The sequence below is a fragment of the Rhamphochromis longiceps genome, linkage group LG6 (genome assembly GCF_057381845.1).
Source record: "Rhamphochromis longiceps isolate RC_006_pf linkage group LG6, R_longiceps_female_GT1.1, whole genome shotgun sequence".
In the NCBI taxonomy this organism is placed as follows: Eukaryota; Metazoa; Chordata; class Actinopteri; order Cichliformes; family Cichlidae; genus Rhamphochromis; species Rhamphochromis longiceps.
The window spans coordinates 30,022,026-30,047,443 of NC_140562.1; the positions used below are offsets into that span (position 1 = coordinate 30,022,026).

The 25,418-nt window shown below is 39.6% G+C and overlaps 1 protein-coding gene across 2 annotated transcripts in view; it reads left to right on the top strand.

The window, feature by feature from the left end:
• Positions 1-5,037: 5,037 nt before the first annotated feature.
• The window catches only part of rhbdl3 (rhomboid, veinlet-like 3 (Drosophila)), an 84,876-nt gene continuing 64,495 nt past the window's right edge, over positions 5,038-25,418 (top strand). The window contains exons 1-3 of one of the 2 annotated variants that reach the window (XM_085410176.1): positions 5,038-5,215; positions 5,413-5,956; positions 6,529-6,552. In XM_085410176.1, coding sequence (XP_085266302.1) covers positions 5,816-5,956; positions 6,529-6,552 — 165 coding nt within the window. In that variant the 5' untranslated portion in view covers positions 5,038-5,215; positions 5,413-5,815. The remainder of the gene's footprint in view (positions 5,216-5,412; positions 5,957-6,528; positions 6,553-25,418) is intronic. The other variant, XM_085410177.1, reaches the window with a different exon arrangement.

Sequence of the window (25,418 nt, forward strand, 5' to 3'; positions counted from 1 at the left end):
TATACACACACACGGTGTTGCGGTTATCGACATAATGTCTTGGCTTATTAAATCCAGTTTTGCTCTTCAGCAAGTGGTCCTCTCCCTAAATTGAGAACAACTCATTCTGTGCAGTAAAATACAAGTTAGAATTAGTGCTCATCATTCTGACTCATTTATAATTTAACAGAATTATAATGATGAAAAATCTCTGCAGGCTTTTTTGGGCTTTGGTAAAAAAATTTGCGTATTTTTTGTAACTATTTGGAATAACTTCATGAGGAATGTGGTGGAGGGCTTTTCTCCCAGAATGTTTTAAAGTGAGACCCAGTACTGTGTTAAAGTAGCATCTCCCTACACCCCAGAAGAGGCTTAAACTGAACCATAATTTATCCTAGATTTATTAAATAAGAGACGCTGAACTTCTGAAGTTATCTTCCAGACCTCTGGAAAATGTATAAATCCTTTGAGATGTGTTTAGCATCATAAACTGCATAAGGACAGAAACCAGAGGTTGCTGGAAGTTTCTAAATAATGAAGTAGAGCTTCTTGGTGAATTTGATCCATTGCAGATGACTGAACCCCACAGGATTGATTTCACAATACGCAGCAATATCTCATGCTGTATGCTTCATTAGTTATTCCCCCAGTCATCCGCTGTGAAATGTTGGCATATCACAGCCCACTGAAAACTTTAAACTCCATTTAAAGGGAAACTTAGAAATCACTACTTGTCTTTAGAGACTACTTTGAGGCAGCCTTCCTTTGACTGCTTTTTTCTGGTTGGTGTCTCATCTTCATTGTGGAAGGTACTTTTCTATGTCTCTGTGAACAAAGCTCGATGTGCTGTCTTTTTGTCTGCTGCGGCTCTGCAGAGAGCGCCAGTTATTGCTCTCTGAGAAACTTGAATCGTGAGAAAACCTGTCTTTGCTTAGAATAACAGCCTTACTTCTTACTAGCTGTGATGTCTCCTACTGAAAACCTGATCGGGCTGTGGCTTAGAAAATTTCAATATTTTTTTCTCAAATTTTTTGTTTTTCTACAAAGTTTGAAAAAAGCAAAATTTATACTGTAAGTAATTTAAAGTCCTACAAGCATGGATGGATGGATGGATGATTTTAATTACCAGGTAATTAGCAGGTAATTCAGTTTTTTTAAGCAGAAAAATAAAGTAATATTCTGCATGTTTTAGGGAAAGGGCCATATTATGAAGTGGCTTAGGCAACCAACCAAAGACAACCAATGATATACAACATCAGATTCAACATACTTACATATCGACCAATGAGGCACCAGCAAGAATTAGCTGGGCATATATTAACCACCTAATTAATGTGAACCACAACATTTGAACTGTTGACTGTCATATGTTTTACCCTGGTGACTGGTCAAACACTCTAAGTCACTCCATAATCTGCATAGTTATATATTTAATGTTGTTGCTAGTTTTTCAGCTAAAATAACTAAAGATACTCACTACTTGAAGTCACATACAGTGTAGTTTATTTCTTCTTTACTGTAAAATACCTGAAGTTACTTGCTACCCAAAATTACAATCAAAATGTTTCTTCCTTCCTGTAAAAACCCAAATTAGTACCACCTTATCCCAGTGCACTTTCTGGTATGTATTTCAGAATAAACTACATTGAAATTCCTGGGAGTTTCCGTTTAAATCTCTGGGAATTTTAGTTTCTATTAATTACTACTGTTTTAAAGTCTTTAAGTCTTTTTTCTTATATATATTTTTATATATTTATATATTATATAAAAAGATAACAGATTTGTGATGTTCTTGGTTAAAGCAAATGAATAAATGAGTGAAATAACTTCTGCCATTAGTTCAAATGTCTAGCTAAAATTAATGTGCTTGTATACATTTTAAATAGCAGACTAGTTATAGCAACAGATAATATGAAGTTAAATAAAAAAAATTGTGTTTTCTACAGCAGACAGTGGTCATAGTAGCTAAAACTACTCAATAATGGAAACTTTTTAAAACACTTAACCTAATTAAACTTAGTCAGCATCTGTTACTGCAAGTATGGGATATGCAAAATACACAAACAAATAAATAAATGAATACAAAACATAAAAATGGAGAGAAGAAAAACAACATTTAAATAATTAACAATCAATGAGTCCATCACTGATTCACTCAGTCACTTTAATTTCAGTGCAAATAAACACTTTCACACCATCAGGAATGGTGTTAATAAAGAGCAGTTGGTGCCTGCAAACAGCCCTGAGCTACACGGATGCGAAAAGAAAGTGATACAGTTCAGGTCTTCATTTATAGATGAGCTAAGTTCCCCCACATAGCAGGTGTTTTTCTAACCAAACATCTTGTCTCTCTCTGTTTCTTCTTCACACTCTCTTTCCTCATCACCTCTGTCCTTTCCCTCTGTCTCTTGGGTTACAGCTCTTCAGCTGATGTTAACACATGACCTGTGAAAGCCACCTCAAAGCTGGTTTTGTACTTGTTTTAAATGGAAATTCCTGGGCTGTCTGCAGCTGTTGAGACAATAAGTTTTCCGGTTCTCTGGTGTCTTTTATGATTTTATGCCTGGTTTTATAGTTGAAAAGATCAATTCTGGCTGAGCTTTACAATAAGACAGGGTGTCATGAAAAAGTAGTTACCACCTCCTTGATTTCTTAGGTTTTTGCATATTTGTCACAATTCAGTGCATCGTCAGCCTTGTGTGAAAAACAAATTTCCCACAATTAACTGTGATTATGCATGTTTGTTTGAAAGCTGACTTTAATTTCATTAGCCACACTGAAGCCTAATTAAAGCCACTTAAACAGAATCTTTCTGACAAAGTGAAGCAGGTAAAAGATCTCAAAAAGCATCATGCCACAATCTAAAGAAACAGCTGAGAATCAAAGTCATTGACATCAATCCATCTAAAAATGCGTTTCATTTTTATAAGGCTCTGGGACTCCAGCGAACCACAGAGACAGCCATTATCCAAACTTTGTGAACCTTTGTGAAGTAGTGAAGCTTCCCAGCAGTGCCCATCCTACGACAATGACAACAACAGAGACTCAATGACAAATCAAAGAAACCCGAACAACATCTAAAGAACTGCAGGCCTCACTTGCCTCAGTTCAGTGTTCACAATTTAGCAACAAGAGAGAAGTGCACATCCATGGGAGAGATCCAGTATGAATAAATCACTAGTGACCAAAAAGAACACAAAGGTTCATCTCAGATTTGTAAAAAACCCATCAAATGTTTTGATGATTCCCAAGGCTTTTAGAAAATATTCTGTAGACTGAAGAGACAAATGCTGCTTTATAAAAAGAACATCATAAAGTCAAACATGGTGGTGGTAGTGTGATGGTCTGGGGCTGTGTTTCTGCTTCAGGATATAAATAGAAGTGCAAATCAGATTGTAAGGTGTCGCTCATGCATCTGCTTCACCTGCACGGAGATGGTCATGTGAGGTAATGAAGAGTGAATTATTTGTGCAACCTACAGTAAGTTCAAAAAACTGCCATTAAACTTTTTTCTCTCCAGTGCACAAAAAGCACAAAATAAGAATACAGAATCTCAACACTGGGTCTGGTGACCTTTGACCAATTATTCTGTTTTCCTCCTTTTTTAAGCAACATGACAAAGTTCAGCTTTAATCCCACGTTGTTGTGTGGGAGTCAGGGAGAGACCCCCAGGGTTAAAAATATCAACTGGTCATATGGTTACCATGGTAATGCGAACACGAAGTACCTGGGGGAGGTTTACTTGATGGATACTGATCAACCCACACACTGCAGACCACATAATTTCTCCTCATACATGGCTTCCACCCAACTATTATGTTTGTTTGATGTCTCCTCAGGTAATTGGTATGTGTTTGTCTGAGGTGGGGCCCCTGCTTTTTGTAGCTGCGGGCTGGAGGGGACATTTTATATCCCTCTAAATAAAACGGAATTTATAGCTTTGGACACTCCCTCCTTCCCGCTTTTAGACTGAAGCGATTTTGTATGCTGTTTTTTGGGGCATGATTAATTAGTGTTTATAGCACAATAGAGCTGTATGCCAAGTGCTTGCTTACTGTTGTGTTGAGTTTGTCTTCGAGATTTTTTTGGAATCTTTACCTTGAAATAAAATCGTGAATGTAGACTTTTACAGTAATTTTGTGCTATAAAAATAAAGTTAAATGAATGGACTGTTTTAGATTAGATGGATCAGACCAAACGTGAAATGCTCACTCTAGCTGCAAATATTAACAGGGAAATGTTGAACCAAGATACTATGTCTGTAGTTTTTATTTGAGCATATGGTGGGACATTAAGCGAGGGTCCTCCCTTAGGAAATTTTAAGTGTCATAAACTTAACTTTATGAATTTCTTCACCAGTGTATGCATGGAAAACAAAACACATAGTGGATTACAATGCAGTGATTCTCTCTGGTATTCTCCATCATTTTTAAGAGTAATTGTCAGCTTTTGGCGCATAATTACCTTTACCTCAGAAGATTCTGTGGTTAAACCTTATTTTTGCATGAATATTTTATGCTTAATATTTATATTTTGGGAGCAAATTGCTTAAGAACAAACACCTGCCTGCTCCAGAAGTATTCTTTGCTTAGTAATGTTATCGTGTTTTCCCAAAATAAACCATCTGCTTCCTTAATGTTTTACGGGGAGGAAGAGATTAGGGCAAGTGCGTGTTCTAATTGTTGGGTGGATGGGGCTTGTCTTTTGGGTACAGCTGTGCTCGACAGCTACAAAAGTCTTTTAAAACAAGACTTTTCCACAAACAATACAAATAAAAATAAGTAAAAAATAAAAAATGAGCATGTTGTATTCCATATGGTCACACTTAAGCAGTAAAGATGAACACAAGTCGTTACGATCGTGCACAAATCACCCTAAACCCCACGAGCCAGCGACAGCCAGCTGCTCGCTCAGGGAGCCGGAGTTCCTCGAAACCCCCGAGAGGCAGTGGCTGGTGATCCCTCCTCACCGCCGGCCAAATCTCTCCCTTTCTCCCTCCCTTCCCTTATCTCTCCGCCCCCACCTTCCCTCTCTTCTTCACTCCCTCTGTGCCTGGAAGGACGTATGCGGATGGAGCAGAGTCGCGGCGTCTCCTGGAGCTGATCCAACCATCCCGTCTGAGGCGGTCGTTTTGTGCCCCCCGCCCCCTAGTGAGGTTTCTTGCACGGCGCACGGTGGAGAAACCAGACGGCCTTTCCCGCTCTGCGCCGTCGACCGGCAGAAAACAGCGTGCCAGGTAACGTGACGCACCACAAAAAAGAAGCTGGCACATAACTGAACTTCTCTCCCAGTGTGCCATGTGCCCACGCTTCTGAAGTAGACTTTTACCTCTGCCCGGAGAGGCCATACGAGACTTCATAGGTCGATGTCGTCATCCCTTTTCTGGGTTTCATGTTGTTGTCACTACTGATGATGTAATTATTTTTTTTTCAGTTGGATCTGCGTTCTGCTGCTGCTGCGTCGCACCTCTCGAAGTGAGAAGACTCGCTCTGCCAATGTGCGTCCCCAGCATCGCAAACTTGGATCGTCGCCTCTTTTCGCGGAAAGACTCATCTCCACCTCTGAAAACCTTTTGTCACTGCTGACTAACGATGTATTGACAAATTGTGTGACACTGTATGGATACTTTTTTTTATCCCCTAACTGGCTTTTACTAAACTGTCAGACGTCAACTTCTCCCTTGCGGATGAAGCTTTGCTTGCTCTGTCTATGTGAAAGTGCGTCGGGCATAACCGGAGTGCGCACACGTTTAATTCATCGCGGCGGGAGCATGGGATTTTAAACTACAGCATGTGGAGTCGTTCCTAAGGACCGCATCGCTGCTCTCCGTGGGTGTATGGAGAAGAGCAGCCTGAGAATGACAGGCGGAACCCGGGAGGCGCCGGTGAACATCTCTCCGGCGGTGGCGGCCAACGCAGAAGGCGAGGAGATCGAGGTTTTGGAAAGTACCGAAGTCATCCCAGTGGCTCCAGAAGAAGTAGGTCTACACAATGTGGCGTCAAGTGAACACATGACCCCTGTAACCTTTTGACATTTTCACAGTTATGAATCAGGACCTTCAGCTTCTTTTTCTTTGAGCGAAGTTAAACACAGTCCCTCTAAAATTAATTTCAGAAAGTCATTTGTCCCTAAATTCAGTGGCACAACTGACAAAAACAAGCGTTTTACAAAGACACGAGATGGAATTTAAAATACTGTTTATTCTTTTGAGAGCCGAGTTAGTAAAAGCACCCAGCACTTTGCTTCATCTTTTCCAAAGACACACGCTCACAGCATACTACCTTTTACACATAATGAGGCACACTTTTGGTACCTTGTTATCTTTTGCTGCGGCTCATTGACTGTAATGATCAGATAATAGCTGCATGTGATCGCAAGACTGCAATTATGGCAAATGCTTAGTGAAGGAAGCCCTTTTGGCCGAGATTCATCATTATCAAACAGGTGCTTCCCTCCTGTCTGGTACCTGTTTCTGAGTTTATTTTTCTTCCCATCTATTCCTCTTATTCATTGCTTCACACGCTCTTTTTCTCTTTTTACTTGTCTCAGCAATGGAAGTCTCTGTTTGACAAGGTATGTATCACAACCTTTAGTCCTTTAGGCTTGACTTTTCATATGCATGTTTCACTCATCGTGGAACTGTGTTGTCTCTGAAGGTGCTCATCTGTGTGTGAACTGTTGGTGACCTATGTCTTAATCTTTATTATCCGCTCCAAGCAACACAGATATATTAATCTGTTAAAAACGGCATTGTCTTGCTTAAAGGTCATGAAACATAGGAAAGATTTAGCAAGATCAGGATTGCAGGATTGCACCAGAGGCAACGATATTTAATATTAAAAACTCCATATTTAGTGCGCTTTAGTGTGAATTGCCCATGGATCATGACCTTATCATTGTAAATGTGCTGTAACAGTGGCTTAATCACTAACAGAAGTGATTTAAACCTGCGCTGGGGGATTTTGCAAACTGGTAAAGGAAATGACATACAAAAGCAACAAAAAAAAATTTAGATTTTAGAAATATGATGCAAATATTTTCTGTTCAGCTATCACAAGTGCCTACTTAATATTTTTTATAGTTTCAAAATACTGCTAAACTTTGATCAGTTCCACAAAAAAGTAGCATCAGAGTTTCGTGGGGTTAATTGACTTGAATCCTGAGTCTTTTTTCCCTCCAGTCCCAGTTTATGAATTAGGATGAGTTGATAAATATATTTTCAGATCAAAATCTTGCCTAGTGCAGCTTTAAATCCTTCGCCCGCTGGGTATGACGGCATAATGTGTAACCAGGTCGAATCGCTGTCAAACCAAACTCGTGGAGAAGAGGGGGCTGTGGTGGTTGTGTCATTAACTGATATCGGCCCCAGTAATACAATTAGGACGATACACCTGGATGGATTGATCTGTGAGTCAGAGCAGTCTTGTAAGAAACACATGCCACCATGCACACACACATGCACAGACACACACAACCGAGAAACCCCAGGAGAAGAGAAACAGCGACTGGCTGATCATGCAAGCAGCAGGTCTGACAGGACTGACAGACGGCAAATGAGCCCCCCTCTATCACACAAACACACGCACACTTATGCCCACACAGCTTGCAGTGTGTGCGACTACTGCATCACCTGCTCGGCATAGGGCCCCCCACTTTCTCATGTGGGGAATTGTGTGCATATTTATGTGTGTGTGTGCGTGAGTGCAGTGGTCAGCTGGGATTTTTAGGGTTGAGACTGAGGCTCGTGTCAGCCTCACTTTTAAGGGGGAGACAGAGGTCCCGTGGGATTATGGTGTGTGTGTGTAAGTGATGGCGGCATTAAGTGGGCCTCTCAAGCCGCTGTCTCCATGTGTGCTGCACAGCTTGGAGTTTCCTCAAGTGGGCGTCGGTCAGAAAAAAGCAAATGGCAGGGTCTCTACTCACTGTGGTAGCAACAAATATCCTTTCACTCTTTCGGTCTCCTTTCCTTCTTGGTTCACACAATGAGTTGGTCCATTTGTCAAGGGGCTGACCTCGGGGACCCCCAGCTTCTGTGAAGCGACAAGAGAAATGATGGGCCACTGAAGACCAGGAAAAGAAGGCTTTTAATCCACCCTGGCAGCCCGTGTTACTGCATGTGGAACAAAAGATGAAAGCTACTGAAAAACAAAGAGCAAGATCCAAAGATTTATGAGTAAAGATACACATTTCAAAGTTCATCTGTATGTGTGGAAGTCTATTTCATGTGTTGGATACTTTATTTGGTAAATATAAGATGTGAATGAATAGAAATATGTATGGTTCAGAGATGTGGAACAAGGGAAGAGAGGGGTGTGACATGCAACAGGTCACCAAACAAGTTTTCAAAACAAAGAAAAGTCATGACTTAGTGGACTGACCGGTAAGAGGTCAATCAAGTACAGGTAACAAAGTCCTTTCTTCACGTTTATAACATATTATCATCGTATTTGAGGACAGCTGAGAACATCTGTCGATTCTAAACGAAAAAAAAAGAGCAGTTTTTCTTGGCTGACAGGTTGTATACATTTGTTTCTTTAAAAGATATCCCAGTATGTAAACTTGAAAATGCCTCACGAATGAAAATCTCACCTTCTAATAACTAGATGTTACAAATCAGCTAAAAATACAGCGTCTAATGTTGAGGACAATGATGCATCTTTTCTGTTAATCAGTCCTGACACCTCTGTATGGTCTCGACAGCGCGCATTTTATCCTGTCATCTCTCTCAGTGATGTTTGCACAGCAAAGAAACTACAGGATCATTTTCTCTCATTCTTTTCAGCCTCACTCTTTGGCTTTGCTCCCAACTCTTTAAAGCAGTTTGAGCTGTGTAAAAAAAAAAACAACCCTTTGCCATCCTATCAATTTTACCAGCTCCCACGTGACTCTGTACATACAGCTATCATTTCTGGATTTCAGACCATTGGGGACAGGAATCAAAGTGCTGCGTTGCTCTGTTTCCCCCTCACTCCTCTCTCCAGTCCCTGGAGAGGATTTTGTTGCTGTATAAGTGCTTTCTTTCTCTGCACACAGGAAGCAAGAGAGCAAACCTCAGAATGCTTTGATTCATGTTTCCCATCGCCTGAAACAAACATCGAGACTCAACACAGACACAGGCGATATCTAATGAAGCAGAGGAGATGCTGTTAGCGCGGACTGCAGCTGCACTGCCCTCGCTCTCCCTCATAATCAAAGTGTCCCAGCCTCTGTTTGTCCTCTAGACACACAAATCTGAAAAGGCTGCAGTCATTGTAGCGTGATTACACACGGCACATGTCATCAGAAGAAAAAGAAAGGGCCCTTTACAGATTCTTCTTTCTACCCTGACTGATTTGCACACCAGAGCTCAGATAATGATGTTTCTTTTTTTTCTTTTTCTTTTTTTGAAGGTTTCTGTGGATTTAATCAATCCAGTTTATGTCTAGGATTTATTTGATAAACCATATTAAGCATGTTTAAATCACACGGTAAAATGGAGGAAACACATTTGTTTTGCTCAGCCAGGGAAGGCACATCAGATGGCTTTTTATGTGTGACTGGGAGCGCTAAAGATTTCTTTTTCAACCCGCTGGTAAAAAAAAGTGTCTAAAAAGCGTCTCTCTCCTTTAGCTGTCTTGACCTAGATGGTGATTTTCTTACAATATTGATTGCGAAGAGCTACGTACACACAGCAAAGACTCAAAGTTATTATTTACCGGGGCTGGGACTATATCTGCGTTTGCGATTGCTGATAGTAGAAGTCCCCAGATGTACTGATTGCGACGTGGCTCAGCTCAAATGAGATGAAGCACCTGTAAAGGCAGGATATATACAAACCATAGATTGTCTTCCTCTTCTTTAGAAACTTTTCTTTAGCTAACTCTCGACTGAAGACGCACAACAGGATTGTTTGTCAATTCTCATAAATTGTCAGTGAATACTAATACATCTTTGATTCTGTGTGTGTGTTTGTTTATGTGCAATCCATAAGTGTGTCCACAGATGCCTTTGTGTTGACAGCATGCTCCCAATGCCACTTCGAAAATCCCCCAGGCATGCGCCCACAGGAGCTTAGTGATTAAACACTTTCACATGTCTGCATACTTTCCGTGAAAGTGTTTCCCTTTTAACTTCATGGTTGGTGGCAAAGAAAATCCCAAAACAACTGACTGGAGCCACATAAATCAATGTCTTATAGTTCTTTTAGGAAGGTTGTCTAGCTGGGGAGATACAGTATACAGTACATGTCATTTCTTTTTATTCTTCCTGGAAAATGGGAAGTAGATACAGTTATTTATCAAAACGTGAGGAAAAAACAAAGTTTGTTCAGTTCTAATGAGCTTGAAATTAGTATGTGGTATGACTGCCTTTATTCTTCATCACAGCCTGAACTCTTCTTATTTCTGGAAGTAGTCTTCAGGAACAGTTCTCCGGGCCTCCTGAAGGAGATTCAAAGCTCTTCTTTGGATGTTGGCTGCCTTTTTTCTTTCACATTTTCTGTAAAGATGATCCCAGAGAGGTCACAGCTCCGGGGAGGCCAATCAATGACTGATATTGTTCCATTGTGTGCTTTTCTGTCAGGGTATGTTTTTACTGCACTGGCAGTTCGTTTGGAATCATTGTGCTGAAAGATAAGGCTATGGCCAATCACAATGTTTACAGATGGTGTTGCATTTGGTCAAATCCGAATTCATAAATCCATCAATTTCAAAAGATCCCCAACCCCACTGTCTAAAATGAACGAGCCTTCACCGTGTTTTCCAGATGGCTGTAGACTCTCACTGTTGGGCTTCTGATTATTTGAACCAAAAATGTCAAGTTTGGATTCATCACTCCATAAGACCTGTTACCAGTGATTTTCAGTCCAATTTGTGTGTCATTTGGCATCCCTCAGCCTTTTCTCCCTGTTTCACTTCCTTAAGAATGGATTCTTGACAGCCATCCTTCATTTGGGACCATTTCTGATGAGGCTTCAGTGAACCATAGATGGATCAACTGAAGGGCCAACTCTAGCAAGGCCTTTGTTGGATTGTTATTATTATTTTTTGTTGCTGTTTTTCTTTTGGATGTGGCTTGAAGATACTGCTCATCTTCTGTAGTGTCTTTTTTTCACCTTCACATGTCCAGTTTCCTCAAATTATTTAGTGACACGCGGCACACAAAAATATTGATCAATGGCTCTTCAATAATCATGTTTTTGGTGAAGAAAAAGTATCAGATGATGTTATTTTTGGAATTTAAAAAAATAGATTCAGCTAAATAATTGGAACACATTTTGTGTTTTAGCGACATGCTGCAAATAACGAAATACCTAAATACACAGAGATTGGTTCTTTGCTAAGTTGTCTGTTAAGTCTAGAAAAAAAGGTTCATCCCTTGATTTAGGTTCCTTTTTTGTGCTTCAATGATTCACAGCTCAGTGTAAAGTGATTTAACAGTGAAAATGGCCAGGTATAGGGATTGGCAACACGTTCTCACTTGAACATAAGCAAAGAAGTGGATATGTCAAAAGAAAAACTTCAGGAAAGTGTGGAGAATTATTGCTCAACAACAATAAAAATGACAAGCAAGTCTGACTACATGGTAGCAAAATCCAAATAAATTAGACTGGCTCAATACTTTTGCACATTAGTGTATATTTTCCTGTAAACTGCTGGTTAGTGCCTCCTTCCTCATGACCCGTATATTCTAAAAGATGTCAAGCATGACTGATCGAGGGGAAACCACGAACTTTGTGAATGATGGGCGTAGCCTCCTAGCATCATATACTGGATTTGGGCTCTGGCTCAACGTCAATTTTTGGCCGCCGATGCTGTCGTTGCACAGACACATATCTTATAATTAGTGTTAAGTAACATTCAAACACGGGGTCACCTAATTCTAGTATGCAGATAAACAAGTTATCAAGCAAAAATCTTAAAGGTGATATTTAGCAACTCTGTTGCCACTTAATCTGAAACAATGCACACCATAGGAAACAAGGATATCATGTTGTCTGAGTAAATGAGCGAATGGTCCACCACCCAGTTGACTGGCACTTAATGGAAAGCCAACTGGGAAGCCTCAGCTGCTATTAGCGGTGCATGCAGGGAGAGGATGTCTCGACACGCCCCATCAGTTTTACTTACACTAAAAACAGAAGGAGGTTTAGACAATGAGACAACAGCAGTGAGTGAATCTAGTGGTAGTTAGGTATTGTGTTTGAAGAGGGTAAGGCCTGCATCATTTCAAAGAATGGCACCCGCAGACTGTAAAGGATAAATCATAAGGACCTTTGCCGCTCCCCATTTTCAAGAAATCTGAGACTAGATCAGATGGTCAATGTTTGACCAAAATATTTCCAGGACAGGCGTTTTTTCCCTGTATTTGTACCTTTTATGTCCTTGATATCAATTAGCTTCTAATTGCTTTCTGTGTATAAATTTACTTATTAGTGTTTCTCTCTTTTATCCACTTTATTTTTAGTATCCTGATGTGTTTATGAGCCTAATTGCCTCTGACACATACACAGATGGCGAGGTCACAGTTTGCTGACCTGCTCATCCAACGGCACACATGTGATTGACACCAGCTGAGTCCTGGAGATGAGCCAACGACAAACACTTTTTGAAGTGTGTTGTCTCGATTCAGGATCCTGAAAGCAAAATACACTCCGCCTCATTTTTATTGCAAAGCGCCTGGCCTGTGCGGTGATGAAATAACAGAGAGAGCCTCAAACATTTTCATTGAAAGATTTAATCAGTGCTCATCTTTCCCCCACTCCTTTGCCGCTCCCCTGCTCAGCTCTAAATAGATTTCCTTAATGAAAGGCACAGTTCCAGTTGGCGGAGTGTGAAAACAGTTTCTGCTTTTATGCAGAGGTAAAAATAGCCGCCTTGTCTGTCGATCTGTAAATGAGAGATAGACGATGCACCGGTTTATTTGTAATTGGCTACAGTGTGCAAAACACAGCAGTGACATGAATCCGAGGTGTCTCTTTTGATAGCTGAATGGCTCGGTAATTTGGCAACCTCCATATGCCGTGTGTTTGTATGCATGTGCATCTAGTAGATTTGTACACACCGGTCCTGAGAATGTAAATCCATTACTAGAAGTCAAGGGAGGGCAGTGAAGAAGGCGGGGTATGCCTATTGCCTTTTAGGACCAATGCCAGTGCGTACATTCTGATGGGGCTTCTTCACAAATCATCCCTGACTGGTCTGCTTTCTACGTTCTCTTTCATCTCACTTATTACCTCTCTGTCTCTTGTCTCGTTCTTCTGAAATGCGATTTGCCATCAGAGTTAAGTGGATGACACTGCAGATGTGACAAGGCTTCAGTCTCTGTCTGCTCATCAGTGCTTTTATTTAATCTCTTTCCATTAGCTCTGTTCACAGATCCACACATCACCATGCACTAGCTCATCAATGATACAATAACAGCCCAAAAACTGAAGGGCTACAGACGAAAAACATCAAATCAGTGGCTGATAAAGGAGCCTGAGGTATTGTTTTCAGCAAGGCTACATATATTGTGATTGTGAGCCGAGTGCGTGTCTATGTCACTGCTGACACAGCTCACAATAAGCTATTTTTTGTCTGGAAGATCATGTTGTAGTCTCTCTAGCTGTGAGATTGTGAGAGTTTTGGCTGAAACTGGGTTCTAGTTTATTCCTGAATGATGGCTTTTGTTGGTAACCTGTCATTTTTGCACTGTTTTTAACCATTAATGCGGTGGCATTTCTCAACACCACTTATCAATGTTGGGATGGTTTAGTTAGCTCTGATGGTTAAAACAGAAGAGTTTAATTTTAAGAGAAAAGCTTGGTCCCGCTCTGTGCTGTATGTGCCAGCATGACATAAACTCTGGATCCTTTATTGCTCAATGTTACGCTTGTAGGCTGCCTGCAGTCAGCCCGCAGGCTCTGGCCTAAGCTACACAAAATGACTGTTTGATTGTTATGGTCCTGTTAAGCCACTGGGCTTTGCATAGGGCAAAGCACATCCAGTGTGCTCCCGAAAGCCAGCTTAACCTGCAAACACGATTTATACGTGAAAAAAAATCTTTTCATGTTGCAGCATGAAAATAATTCTCCAAATTCTCCTTTTCTCCTTATTTATTCATCATAATAAATCATAATAACAAGATTTAGCTATCAGCCAATGTTCGGACATCAAACAAACACATTTGCTTACTTTGTTTAGTCTCAGGTATCCAGACTTGTTTTGTCCTCTCCTGCTTTACACAAGCATGTTTTGCTGTCATCTTTTATTTGTTATTTGAACAAAAGTGCCAAAAGGATTTGCTTTTTATAATTATCAAACAGGAATACAACCTTGAAAATTATAGAAGAAAATAGATAGATCTAGCTTTTTCAACACAGCCAATTAGCAGGCATGCTGCAAAAGGTTTTAGTGAGAAAAAAATAACCAAAGCTTATTTTCACCCATAAATAAAGCCAATCTAAGATTTCAAAAATTCTGTTTTTTAGGTTTGAAAACCAGATTTAAGGGGCAATCGCAAAGGAAGCACTTTGCTCAATGTACATCGCTTTGTTGCTGACAACTGGTAGCTTCTAGGCTCGAGGTTGCTCTACACTTTATGGCCAAAAGTATTGGGTTGCACCTCTTAATCTTTGAATTCAAGTGTTTTTGGTCCAGTTGTCATAGATATTTCATGATCAACTATAACTGATATTATTGCAGTGTGGAACATAGCATATATAAAAAAGATGGAGTCATCGAGTCAGGTTAACTCATGAATCATTATTCACTTCTACTAAACAGAAAGCACAACTCAAGTATCAACACGCATAATAGATCATCAACCAGACATGCCAGTGCTCAGGAGAACAATTCCACTGAAAGAAATAGATCTCAGCTCAGCTGAGAAGTGGCCGATTTTATAAAGTCAAGAACAGAGTTTCCGAGTGAGGTATGTTGAGGTGCTTAGTGTGTAAGAGTCATGAATGCTCTGCTGACTCAGTAACTGCAGCATTCCACATATCCTCTTTTATTAACATCAGCATAAAGACTGTGCACCAGGAGCTTCGTGGGATGGGTTACCTGTAGCCATGAGGCTGCTGTAGGTGTACAGTCCTTTATGATTATTGGTAGGTATTTTCTATATCTTATTTTAAAGTTGAGAAAAGTTTAAAGCCCTGTCCACACAGGAACTCAGTTACATTCAATGACTTCAAGAGAGGATGGGCGAAATACCTGCAAAGTGGGCGGGTCCAATTTAAACTTTTCTCAATGTTGAGGCAAATGATTGAGAGCGCAGGATAGCACTCATTGACATATGACAAGGTAGTAAATAAATGAGAGGGTTACCTACAGGAATGTCCACTAGTGATCAACCATCAGCGACAAAGTGATGCTTGATGAGTGAATCCCACTCATCAAGTGGACGGGCTTAACTCAGGATCATCCACTTTGCGTTGCCTACAGTTGTTTCACCTGTTGTCGTTTAAAGTTGATCATGCACGGAGAAACAAATGTAATAAAATATACTTATTCTCTTATTTACTTTATATATGCGCTTACATTTGTATCGTTCAAGACACTAAGTGCGAACCATTTTGTCCAAACCAATCAGATGTAGAGATGCTCCAAAGTCACAAATGTAAGATGGCAAAAACTCATTTAGATAAGAGGATACATTTGAACACTCAATATTCACTTTTTCTTTGTAGGTATTGATGATATACAATATGAGTTACAGAAGTAGTCATATGAAGAAATTAAAAGCTGTAAAAATCTTGCTCATTCTTCCACAGATGACAGCTAGTTTACTTTCTTCGTCTATTTCAACGTAGCAGTGCAGGATCACTGTTTAACAGAGTCCGGTTTCCTTGTAGCAGGTCATCACTCTGATCCTCCAGGGGATCAAAGACACATTGCAGGTCCATTCATTCCTCATTGTATCAACAGGTCTTCCCACAGGTTGCAGAGCTGTTGACAAATCTGGTCATGACCCATTACACATTACAGCAACTAGCAGCTGTGTGCGTGTGTGTTTACATGTGTGGCACACTTGTAAGCTAAGCAGTTCTTGAACCTTGTGGCACATGAAATACAAAATGACTCCCTTTTTCTCAGTTTATAGATGTTGTGTGAATGTTCTCCCCAGTGAGATATCAAGAAAACCACAATTTTAGGACGCATTCCTATGCCATAGGCCATGCAGGTCCACAATGAAGCCTTGCAGGTGTGGTGTTGACACAGGTACAATAACCCTGTGTTTGCTGTGTATACCTGTCTGTGTGTTTCAGTGCTCTGATTTCTGCCTCTTCAGTCAAGCACTTCCCATTAAGGAATGTTTCTGACTGAGTGTTCAGCTGAGCCAACTCTTTCATTCCCCTCTCTTCTCCCAGTAGAAGAAGCGTTTAGTGCTCACTAAGACAGATGGCACATTGACAACCACCTCAAACGAAAGCTGACAACTGCTACCGCAGATGTTTAGGCCCATGTGCTGGATTCATAATGCTGGCTGTATTTGCTGAGTTTGAACTCTAAATTGTTTGTTGGCTTTCAGATCACTTTGTCTCACTATGTGCTCAGCTGTCCGTGAAGCGCTGTTCTAACAAAGTGCTTCTCCAGCGACTCCTTGTTTATTCCCACACCTCCTTGTCTCTCCGGAGAGTTTGCAGTCATGACAGACTGTTGTGCAGACAAGAGGAAAAATGCATAATTCAAAGGTAATGGCATTTTTTTCTTTTTTGCTGCTTTTTTTTTTTTTACGCCCACAGTAAAACTTTAGGTGGTGAGCTCAGATCGCATTTTTCTGGATTTACTTCTCTAAATTTACTAAAACCTTTTTCTTAGTTTAGGGGCATTTTCCATCCATACATTTGTCACAAAAACAAAACATTACTGTGAAAAAAATCAGAATTTCTTGATTAAAGGTGTAATAGGTGCAATATGTTATTGAAACATGTCCAAAAATACATGGAAATATAGCACATAAGGCAAAAGCAGAGTTTGTTCAATTCTAATAGGCTTAAAAGTCAATATTTGGTATGAAAATCTTTAGAAGCTTAGTGATTAAACACTTTCACATGTCTGCATACTTTCATGGAAAGTATGCAGACGTTTGCTTTAAACATCATGGGTGGTGGCATAGCTGAGAAGATAGATACATGTGCGTACAGTATACAGTACCTGACATTTCTTTATATTTTTTATAGGAAAATGGAAAGTAGATACAGTTATTTATTGAAATATCTGCACACATACATTAAAATATAGTATAGAAGGCAAAAACTAAGTTTGTTCAGTTCTAATGAGCTTGCAAGTCAATAATTGGTGTGACCACCTTTATTCTTCAGCACAGCCTGAACTCTCTTTGTTTCTTTAAGTAGTCTTCAGGAGTAGTTCTCCAGGCTTCCTGAAGGACATTAAACGCTTTGGATGTTGGCCGATAGTGCTCTATTGTGTGTTCTTCTATTCATGCTTTTACTGCTTTTGTTGAAAAATGAAGCTGTTGCTAATCAAAACCTTTCCAGATGATAATTCAGGGTAAATCAAAATCTGAAGACACTTTTCTATCTCCGTATTTCCATCAGTTTTCACACCAACACCATTCCCAATACCACTGTGTGAAATGCAGCTCCAAGCTGTAGACACAGTTGTACCAGCTTTGAGGTCACGTGACTCTGTTTGTCTCTCATATTTTTCACAAGTTCTGCTAAAGAAATGGGAACAAAGTTTGCCTTTATTTATCTATTTACTTATTTATCTTTTACAGGCTGCTAGTAGTAAAATGTGTACAGACACAATTTAAAATGGATTCTTTTCTATGTATAGACACATATAAGAACGATAAACACTGGAGCCAAGCAGCCAATGTCCAAAAACCCCTCCAAAACATATAAGACCTCCAGAAAGCCTGGAGAACTCTTGCTCAACACCACTTTAAAAATAAACAGAAAATGTGTCCATTCTCTCTTTTGTCTGTGCTCAGTGGCTTCTCTGGTTTGTGTTCACATGACAACTTTCCAGAAGCAGACTGTATATAACCCCCAAACTGGTGTCACTTTACTTAATAACGCACTTAGAAGAATATAAACAATTTACTTGACACGGTACAGGTGGGACTGTGGGCCTGGACGCTTCGTTATAACTTTTTGCAGAGCAGTTGTTCTCTCTGCAGCCCTCACATCAGGTTCCTCTGTCTGCCACATCAAGATTGGTTAAATAAATTAGGCAGACAAGTGACTTCCCTCAGACTCGGTGCCTGCCCCAGTTTCAAGATCAGGAAGCTGGCTTCAAGAAAGGGAGAGAGATGTTTACTGTTTACTAATGTGGGTAATCATAGAGTCACGATTGAGATGATAATATCATCACACATTACCCACAGTAACGATGGTATTGCACTGATTTTGTAGCAATTGATACATCATGGCATCTAAGTAAATAACTAAATAAGAAAATATTTTTAGCAGCTGCATTTTGCTGTCAGTGTGTATATGTGTGTGTGTGTGTGTGTGTGTGTGTGTGTGTGTGTGTGTGTGTGTGTGTGTGTGTGTGTGTGTGTGGGACCTCAGTAGGTCACATTAGTGGAGAATTCTCTTTAGAGTGTCTGCGTGTTTTATTCGAAATGTTGGTATTTGGTGACAGCACAATGATAATGGTGTCCCTAGAGAAAGTGATACGTGATACTGATACTTAGCCCCATCCTACTGTTTCCTTACTGCTTTCTTATTTTATTTTCAAGTATATAAGGTTCCCTTGCATTTATTTATTGCCATGTTTGATGTTATACCTATAAAGTAATGTAATGTAACATTGACCAATAAAACCCCCATAAAGGGTATGCCTTAGGGTGTCATCCTGGTGAATGGCGGTACTTTAAGATTATGCACATCAAGATGACGGTGATGAAAATGCTCAGCATGAGGTTCACTCTGGGATATCATCCACCGATGGATGACATCATAATGGCTTCCTCCATCTTTTGTATACAGTTTCAGAGTAAACCAGAGGAGTTTTGAATGTTGGCAGTTTTAGATTTCAAGAAGAAAGTCAAATTGAAGAAAATGCTTGTAACTTTGGATGGGTTTTATTCAAAAGTTTGAATATTGCAGATAAGAAAGGCAAAACTTTGGAGCTTTTCGTTGTATCTTGGACCAGGAGCTGTTGTGTCAGACTGTTCACATCAGGAGAGAGGCTCTGTGAATTGCATTTTTAAGTCAGGAGTCCAGATCATTCACATTTTTGCAGCCTTCTTACTGACTATGTTACCCATACCACAGCAAAGCAAAGGAAGCTTCCTGATGTTTTTATGTGATTCATGACATCGGTGTTTCTTTGCAAAGCAATTACAATGAATATCAAAAAAAGTTACAAAAAAACTGAGTTATGTTGAAATTGCATGGGTAGTAATTTTATTTTTTTATTTTTATTTAACATAAGTAATATAAGTGTACAAAGTGTATTTGGACTATCTTACACTAAAGGAAGGGAATAACTGGCTTTTTAATAGGCTATTATGTAGTGATTTGAGTTTTTCTTCTGACTTTGAACTCTATATAACCTTAAAAGATGAAAAGAGGTTTTACACACTAAAACATAATTTTGTTAGAGAAAAAGTTGTTATGCGTCTGAGAGTAAACGTTAAATATTAGTGGGGTTATTAGAGATTTTGGAGCTTTTATATTTTATATAAAAGCTCTTTTATGTCAACATAACCGCTTGATTTGTTTGGGTGAGAGGATGGGTCAGTAACTCTCAGACATCTTGGGCCAGCCCGGCAGGCTCAGCAAATGTCCAAGGTGAGTGACAGTGCTTAGCTTTCACACAGATACCATCCTGTCTCCCCTGTGTCGTCTTACAGGGCATCGATGCCAAAGCCTGCCAGCCGGTCCAAAGTGCTGAAGTGGCTAACAGTGCCAAGGGCAAAACCACATCACAGCGTGCAACACAAAATTAGACAAACAGGATCTGCAGCCATTGTAACTCCTTAACTTTCTGATTTGATGTTTACTGAATTCTAGCATCCTTTTGAATATTAGCATTGATACTGCTGACTGCTGCAGTGGCGTCTGTTCATAAAGGGGTAAATAAGATAAACTGCACACTGAATCATTCAGGTTATAAAACATAATCCAGACGTCCTGCATGTAATTTTACAATGAAGGCCCATGGTAAAATACAGGGATATGAAATTAGGTCATAGATGGAGTTGTTCCCACTGATGATAAAAATTTCAGCAGTTTTTCAGCATTGTTTACTATGAAGCATGAGCTTCAGGGAAGATACTTTGATTCCCTTTTCTCTCATGGTTGGACAGGCGTAACTGTTTTTAGACAAAATATATTTTGTACTCCTCAAAGAGAATAGCCTGTGTTGTTCAGCACTGGGGAAAAAACTGTTGCCATAGTTTTACAGCACAGTAATGTCAGACTGTGTGCTTAATTAAGATATTAGTAAGAAATAATAAATCGCTGCTGTAAGTTAGAATAGATCTCGGGCTTGATCCTAGATCTCTTATGGCACTTGCTCATTACATGGACACAAGTTGTAAATTTATAGATTTGATGGTTGGGTTTGTTGATGGCAAGAAATTGCATCTTACATTTTCATTTCAGTTTCTCAACTCAGACCTATAATGCAGACACAGCGGGGCTTATCTGAGCTGTTTTTGACTCTCATGGCTCAGCTATGGCACTGGCAGATGCTGTGTGGGTCTGATGTGCCCCAGTTGTCATGTGAAAATGAAAGGTTTCACAGGGCTCTATGCAGTCCTGTAAAAATCTAAGTATAACCGTACTGTTTCCATAGGAATTTAGAGGGTAAGTTGCAGCACTGGTGTAGCTTATCAAATGCACATCATCAGTTATCATAAAGTGTGACTTCCTCTATGAAAGCAGATGTTTTAGCAGTTTGCTGGTCTGGAGCCTTTAAGTGTGTTTTAACACAATGCCACAATCTTCCCAGGAGTGGACATCCCAGCAAATTCACCCCAGTACTCAGAGAAACTGTAGCAGACTCAAGAGCTACATCTCAGTTAGTAGTACACTTAGAAAAAGACTGAACAATTATGACTTATTAGGAATGGTTTGCAGGAGAAAGCTTCTTCTCTCTAAAACATGACATCATGGCTTAAGTTTAAGCCGAAGTTGTATCTGAACAAACCAGAAGACTTGATGGAACAAATGGAACAATGCCCTTTGAATACATAAGCGTAGAATGGAGATGTTTGACCAGAATACACATCGCCACATTAGACAAAAACCAAACACAGCATATCAGCAGAAACACCTCATACCAGCTGCCAAGCACGGTGGTGGACGGGTAATAACTTGGGCTTGTTTTCCAGTAACCTTGGCATCTTGCAGTCATTGATTAGACCATGAACTCCTCTGTATAGCAAAGTATTGTAGAGTCAAATGTGCAGCCATCTGTCCACTAGCTAAATTTTGGTCCAAAATTGGACCACGCAACAGGACAGGGATCCCAAGCACAACAACAAATCTACAACAGAATAGCTGAAAGGGAAAAGCATCAAGGAGCTGCGATGACTCAGTCAACGTCCAGACTTCAGCCTGTGGTTGGATCTTTTCATAAATAAATGATTGTAAATCTCCATGAATCAAAGCACCATTGTAAAGAACAGGGGACTAAACCTGTTATGCAGTTATGTGAGAGACCGATGAAGTCATGCAGAAAATGACTATTTCAACTTGTTGCTGCTAAAAGTGTTTCTACAAGCTATTGAACTATGGGGCGTACTTGCTTTTTCCACAGGGCTACAATGTCCTGCACCAACTGTATTTTTCACATGACGGTAAAATTAATGAATGACTGAACTTTGGCTATTAGACACACCCTGAATAAAGACCCGCCAGTCAAGAACATAAAGGACTAATAAAGCTTACTGCATTTGATCCTAACATTTCACTATCTGTGGAGAATTTACCAACACTGAGTCTTAGTGTGTTGTTTAATTTAATATCTGTTGAACTCACTGTAGGGAGCTAATTTTCAGCTTAGTAATTCTCATTTAAGGCAAATTGAGGACGGGAATTACTGCTGTGCTAAAAACTGGGAAATGTCATGACTGATTATTATAACTGTTAGATGAAACACAATAAAATTACACTGTTAACCAAACAGTATTTAATATAGATTGGTCACATTATGTCACTGAATAGGGACTATATTTTGGCTGACTGAGATACAGTCTCTCAAATAATTGTTAGCATGGGGGAACATCCTTAAACAGGCTTTTTATGTATAAGGATACACAGTGGTCAGAGGTTGAGATAACAGAGGCTTTTCAAATAGATAATAGGCAACATAGAAATTTTCATATAGCTTTTACTGTTGTAAATTGAGCTGAATTAACCTTCAACAATAGAAAACATGCAAAGTGCAGATATTTCTAGATATGGATTGAAAAGCTTTTAAAAGAAATAAATAGTATTTGTGGATCTTCAACGTTGCTTTTTTGTAGTTGTAATGTGTTTGTGTTCAGCTTACCTCAATAATTAGTCAGTGGATCTAAAGTTAGCTCCGTTCCTGTAAAAAATCAGAATTTGATATGTTGTAGTCAGAATGAATGTTACTCAGCTTTCAGCTTATTACTCTGTCCGGATTTGTTGCGATCACTTTTGTGCTGTGGGGCAGTAAAAACCTCATTTATTGCAATCTCAAAATCTTTTGTATATCCACTTGGTCTCGTAGTGCTGTCTTGAGTGCTGACACTAACCGTAAGGATAACATAAGAGGGAATTGCTGTAACCTGACATTAAGTGAGAGAAGATTCATTTCACAGCATTGATAATGGAAGATTCTCAGCCTGTAAATCCATCCCTAATCCTTTGCCAGCCCAGTGGGGTATTTGCGTTTTTATGTGGTTGTGTCACTTCCAAATGTGGCTGTAGTGATCACAGCGCATCCTTAATGCATTTTGGTGCAGTCGCTCTGTTTACTTGGAATCAGATCAAACAAACTGCATGTTAATGCTGAGTGTGAAAACAGGGCCTGTTCTGTGACAACACCATCACCTTGTCTCCTCTGTTGCAGTGTTTAGTAGAAATCTTCTCAGAGTTACAGAAGGAGATGGGGGTATTTTTATGGTCGTCACTGGGTTTGCTGAAGCCACATTTGCAGACATAGTGGCTCGTCAGAGTGCCTGTCAGAGTCTGACACTGAAGTTGCCATTAGATAACGCTTATCTCCTTCAGGGGAAAAACTGCCAAGGTTACGATAACTTACAGTTCAATTTCAGGTGGAACGAGAATCCATATTTATTATTTTTACAACAGTCTTTCTGAAATAAACTTCACTTTTTAATGAGGTATTTATGTGTGTGCAATCACATATGACATATAACAGACAGTCAACACAGGATTACATAAAGTGCACTGTGCAAAAATTGCAAAAAACAAAACAAAACAAAGACAGTGCAACACCAGACAGAACAGAACAATGCAGGCACAAGACAGTGTGGACACAACAGAGCAAACATGTGCACACACAACAGTATGTGTGTGTGTGTGTGTGTGTGTGTGTGTGTGTGTGTGTGTGTGTGTGCTTGTGTACTCTAATGAAATCTGTGCATGGATCTTATTATTTCGACTCTTTCTTATTCTTCAGTGAGGATATTGTGGCAACATTGGTGATTCAACTCAGACTGGGAACAGAAAAAGTGTCAAACGGACTCTTTTGCTTACTTTTCTTCAGAACTTGAAGATATGTAAATATGAAGATATGAAGATGCAAGAAAAGGTCAGGAGAGAGTTAACTTAGTTTGGCACAAAAAAAACCCCTAAAAAGTATAAAGCTGGTCATAAGATCCATGAGATGAACAGGAAGAGATGAAGGTTGGATCAGGAAATTTGGTATGCCAAATATACAGCAACTATTTTGTTACTCAGTGACAAGTGGGATCTCAAAATGCCAGTGATGTTGTATGTCTGCAATTTAAGCTGAAGCATCTTCATCAATCCGGTATGTGCAAAATGGAGTTATGGAGCTGTTATTAATCATATCTGTTACCTAGCTAACTCTGATTTATAACTTATTTCAAACAGCTAACCAGATATAGTGTTTAGTGAAATATGCTCTTTTATTTTGGTAGCTAAAGTCATTTTGTTTGTGTTCAAGCACTTAACTACAAATATAGACTGTATATAAATGATGGAAGTAGCCATCATTAGCCACTGTTTTCTGGATTTCCAATTTTAAAACTTCAACTTTTTTTTTTTTGGCCGCTGCCATGTTGCTATTTTTAAGGGTCACGAGTAACATGTCACCCTGACTTCCTCAATGAAGACCCCTGTCATACAAGCCTACAGAGCGGCCGGAGAATAATGTGTATTCCCCAACTGGTTGGTGAGTGGTTGCTGATGGTTGCTTGCTGTTTTCCGGATGAAACCAGTCACAAAGGGGATGTTGCACCAAAAACCTTGCAGTTACTTTGGTCATTAGCAGATTGCCACTTTCACATGTAGCTTGCATGGACTGGTCTGTGGATGGTCCCTGAGTTGAAGTGAAACTTGTAAAAGTACAACAGAAGCCAGAAATATAAAAAGTTTGTCTTCAAAGTAAAAGTTGTCTTACAGCTGCAACCAACATATTGGGGGCAGCTTTTTGAAGGCGAATTGTTTCTGTTTCCAGTTTGTGTTATGTGTTTCACAGAGCAGTTGCCATTTGTTTTCAGCCCAGTCACCATCTTTAACGCAAATCGTAGGCCACCATAGTCTTCTAATGACCGCAGGAAGAAGGTTTGCACTGCAGCACTATATCTCAGTTTGATCCAGAAACTGCTAGTAAGAATTCACATTTATCCTTAGTGACTAGCGGTTGCCAGAAAGTCTGAGGCCTAAGGCTAGCATGCATGTTTAGCAAGCTGCATCCATAAACTGCATGGTGCATCGCCACAAATATCTGTTATTTAGTGACGAGTAATGCACTAATAAAATACCTGAATTTTACTCACCTAAACTGCAACAAAGACTTCAATAATTCAGTTAAAAAGCTTCAAAGTCACTAGCATCACAAAGACAATTGAGACCTCTCATCCAGTGTAGGATGTATTTTTAATGCCATTGTTGAAGCTGAAGACGTTTTCACATCTGAACATGGGAGTCAATGGGGATCGACTTAGCTTTATGTGTTGCATTTTGTTTCTATTTGAAAATGTTAGTATGAGTCTCAACTATTCTCAAATATTTACGTAAAAGGACAAAAAAAACCTGAAAGAAGTCAGATATGGTGTTTTTTTGGAAAAAACTATATAATAACCTACACTTCCTGTAAAAACTTGATTGTGAGGTCTTTGGTTGCTGTATGAATGCAACATAACTGCCTCACATCTTAAACACCTTGAACTGCTTTTTCTGCACTGCAAAAACCCACCTCAATACTAGAAAAATACACTTATTTTTGGTGAAGATTTGCTTAAAACAAGTGAAATTATCTGCCCATGGGGTAAGTGTTTTTTTCTTAATAAGATTTCTTGAAATAAGAACA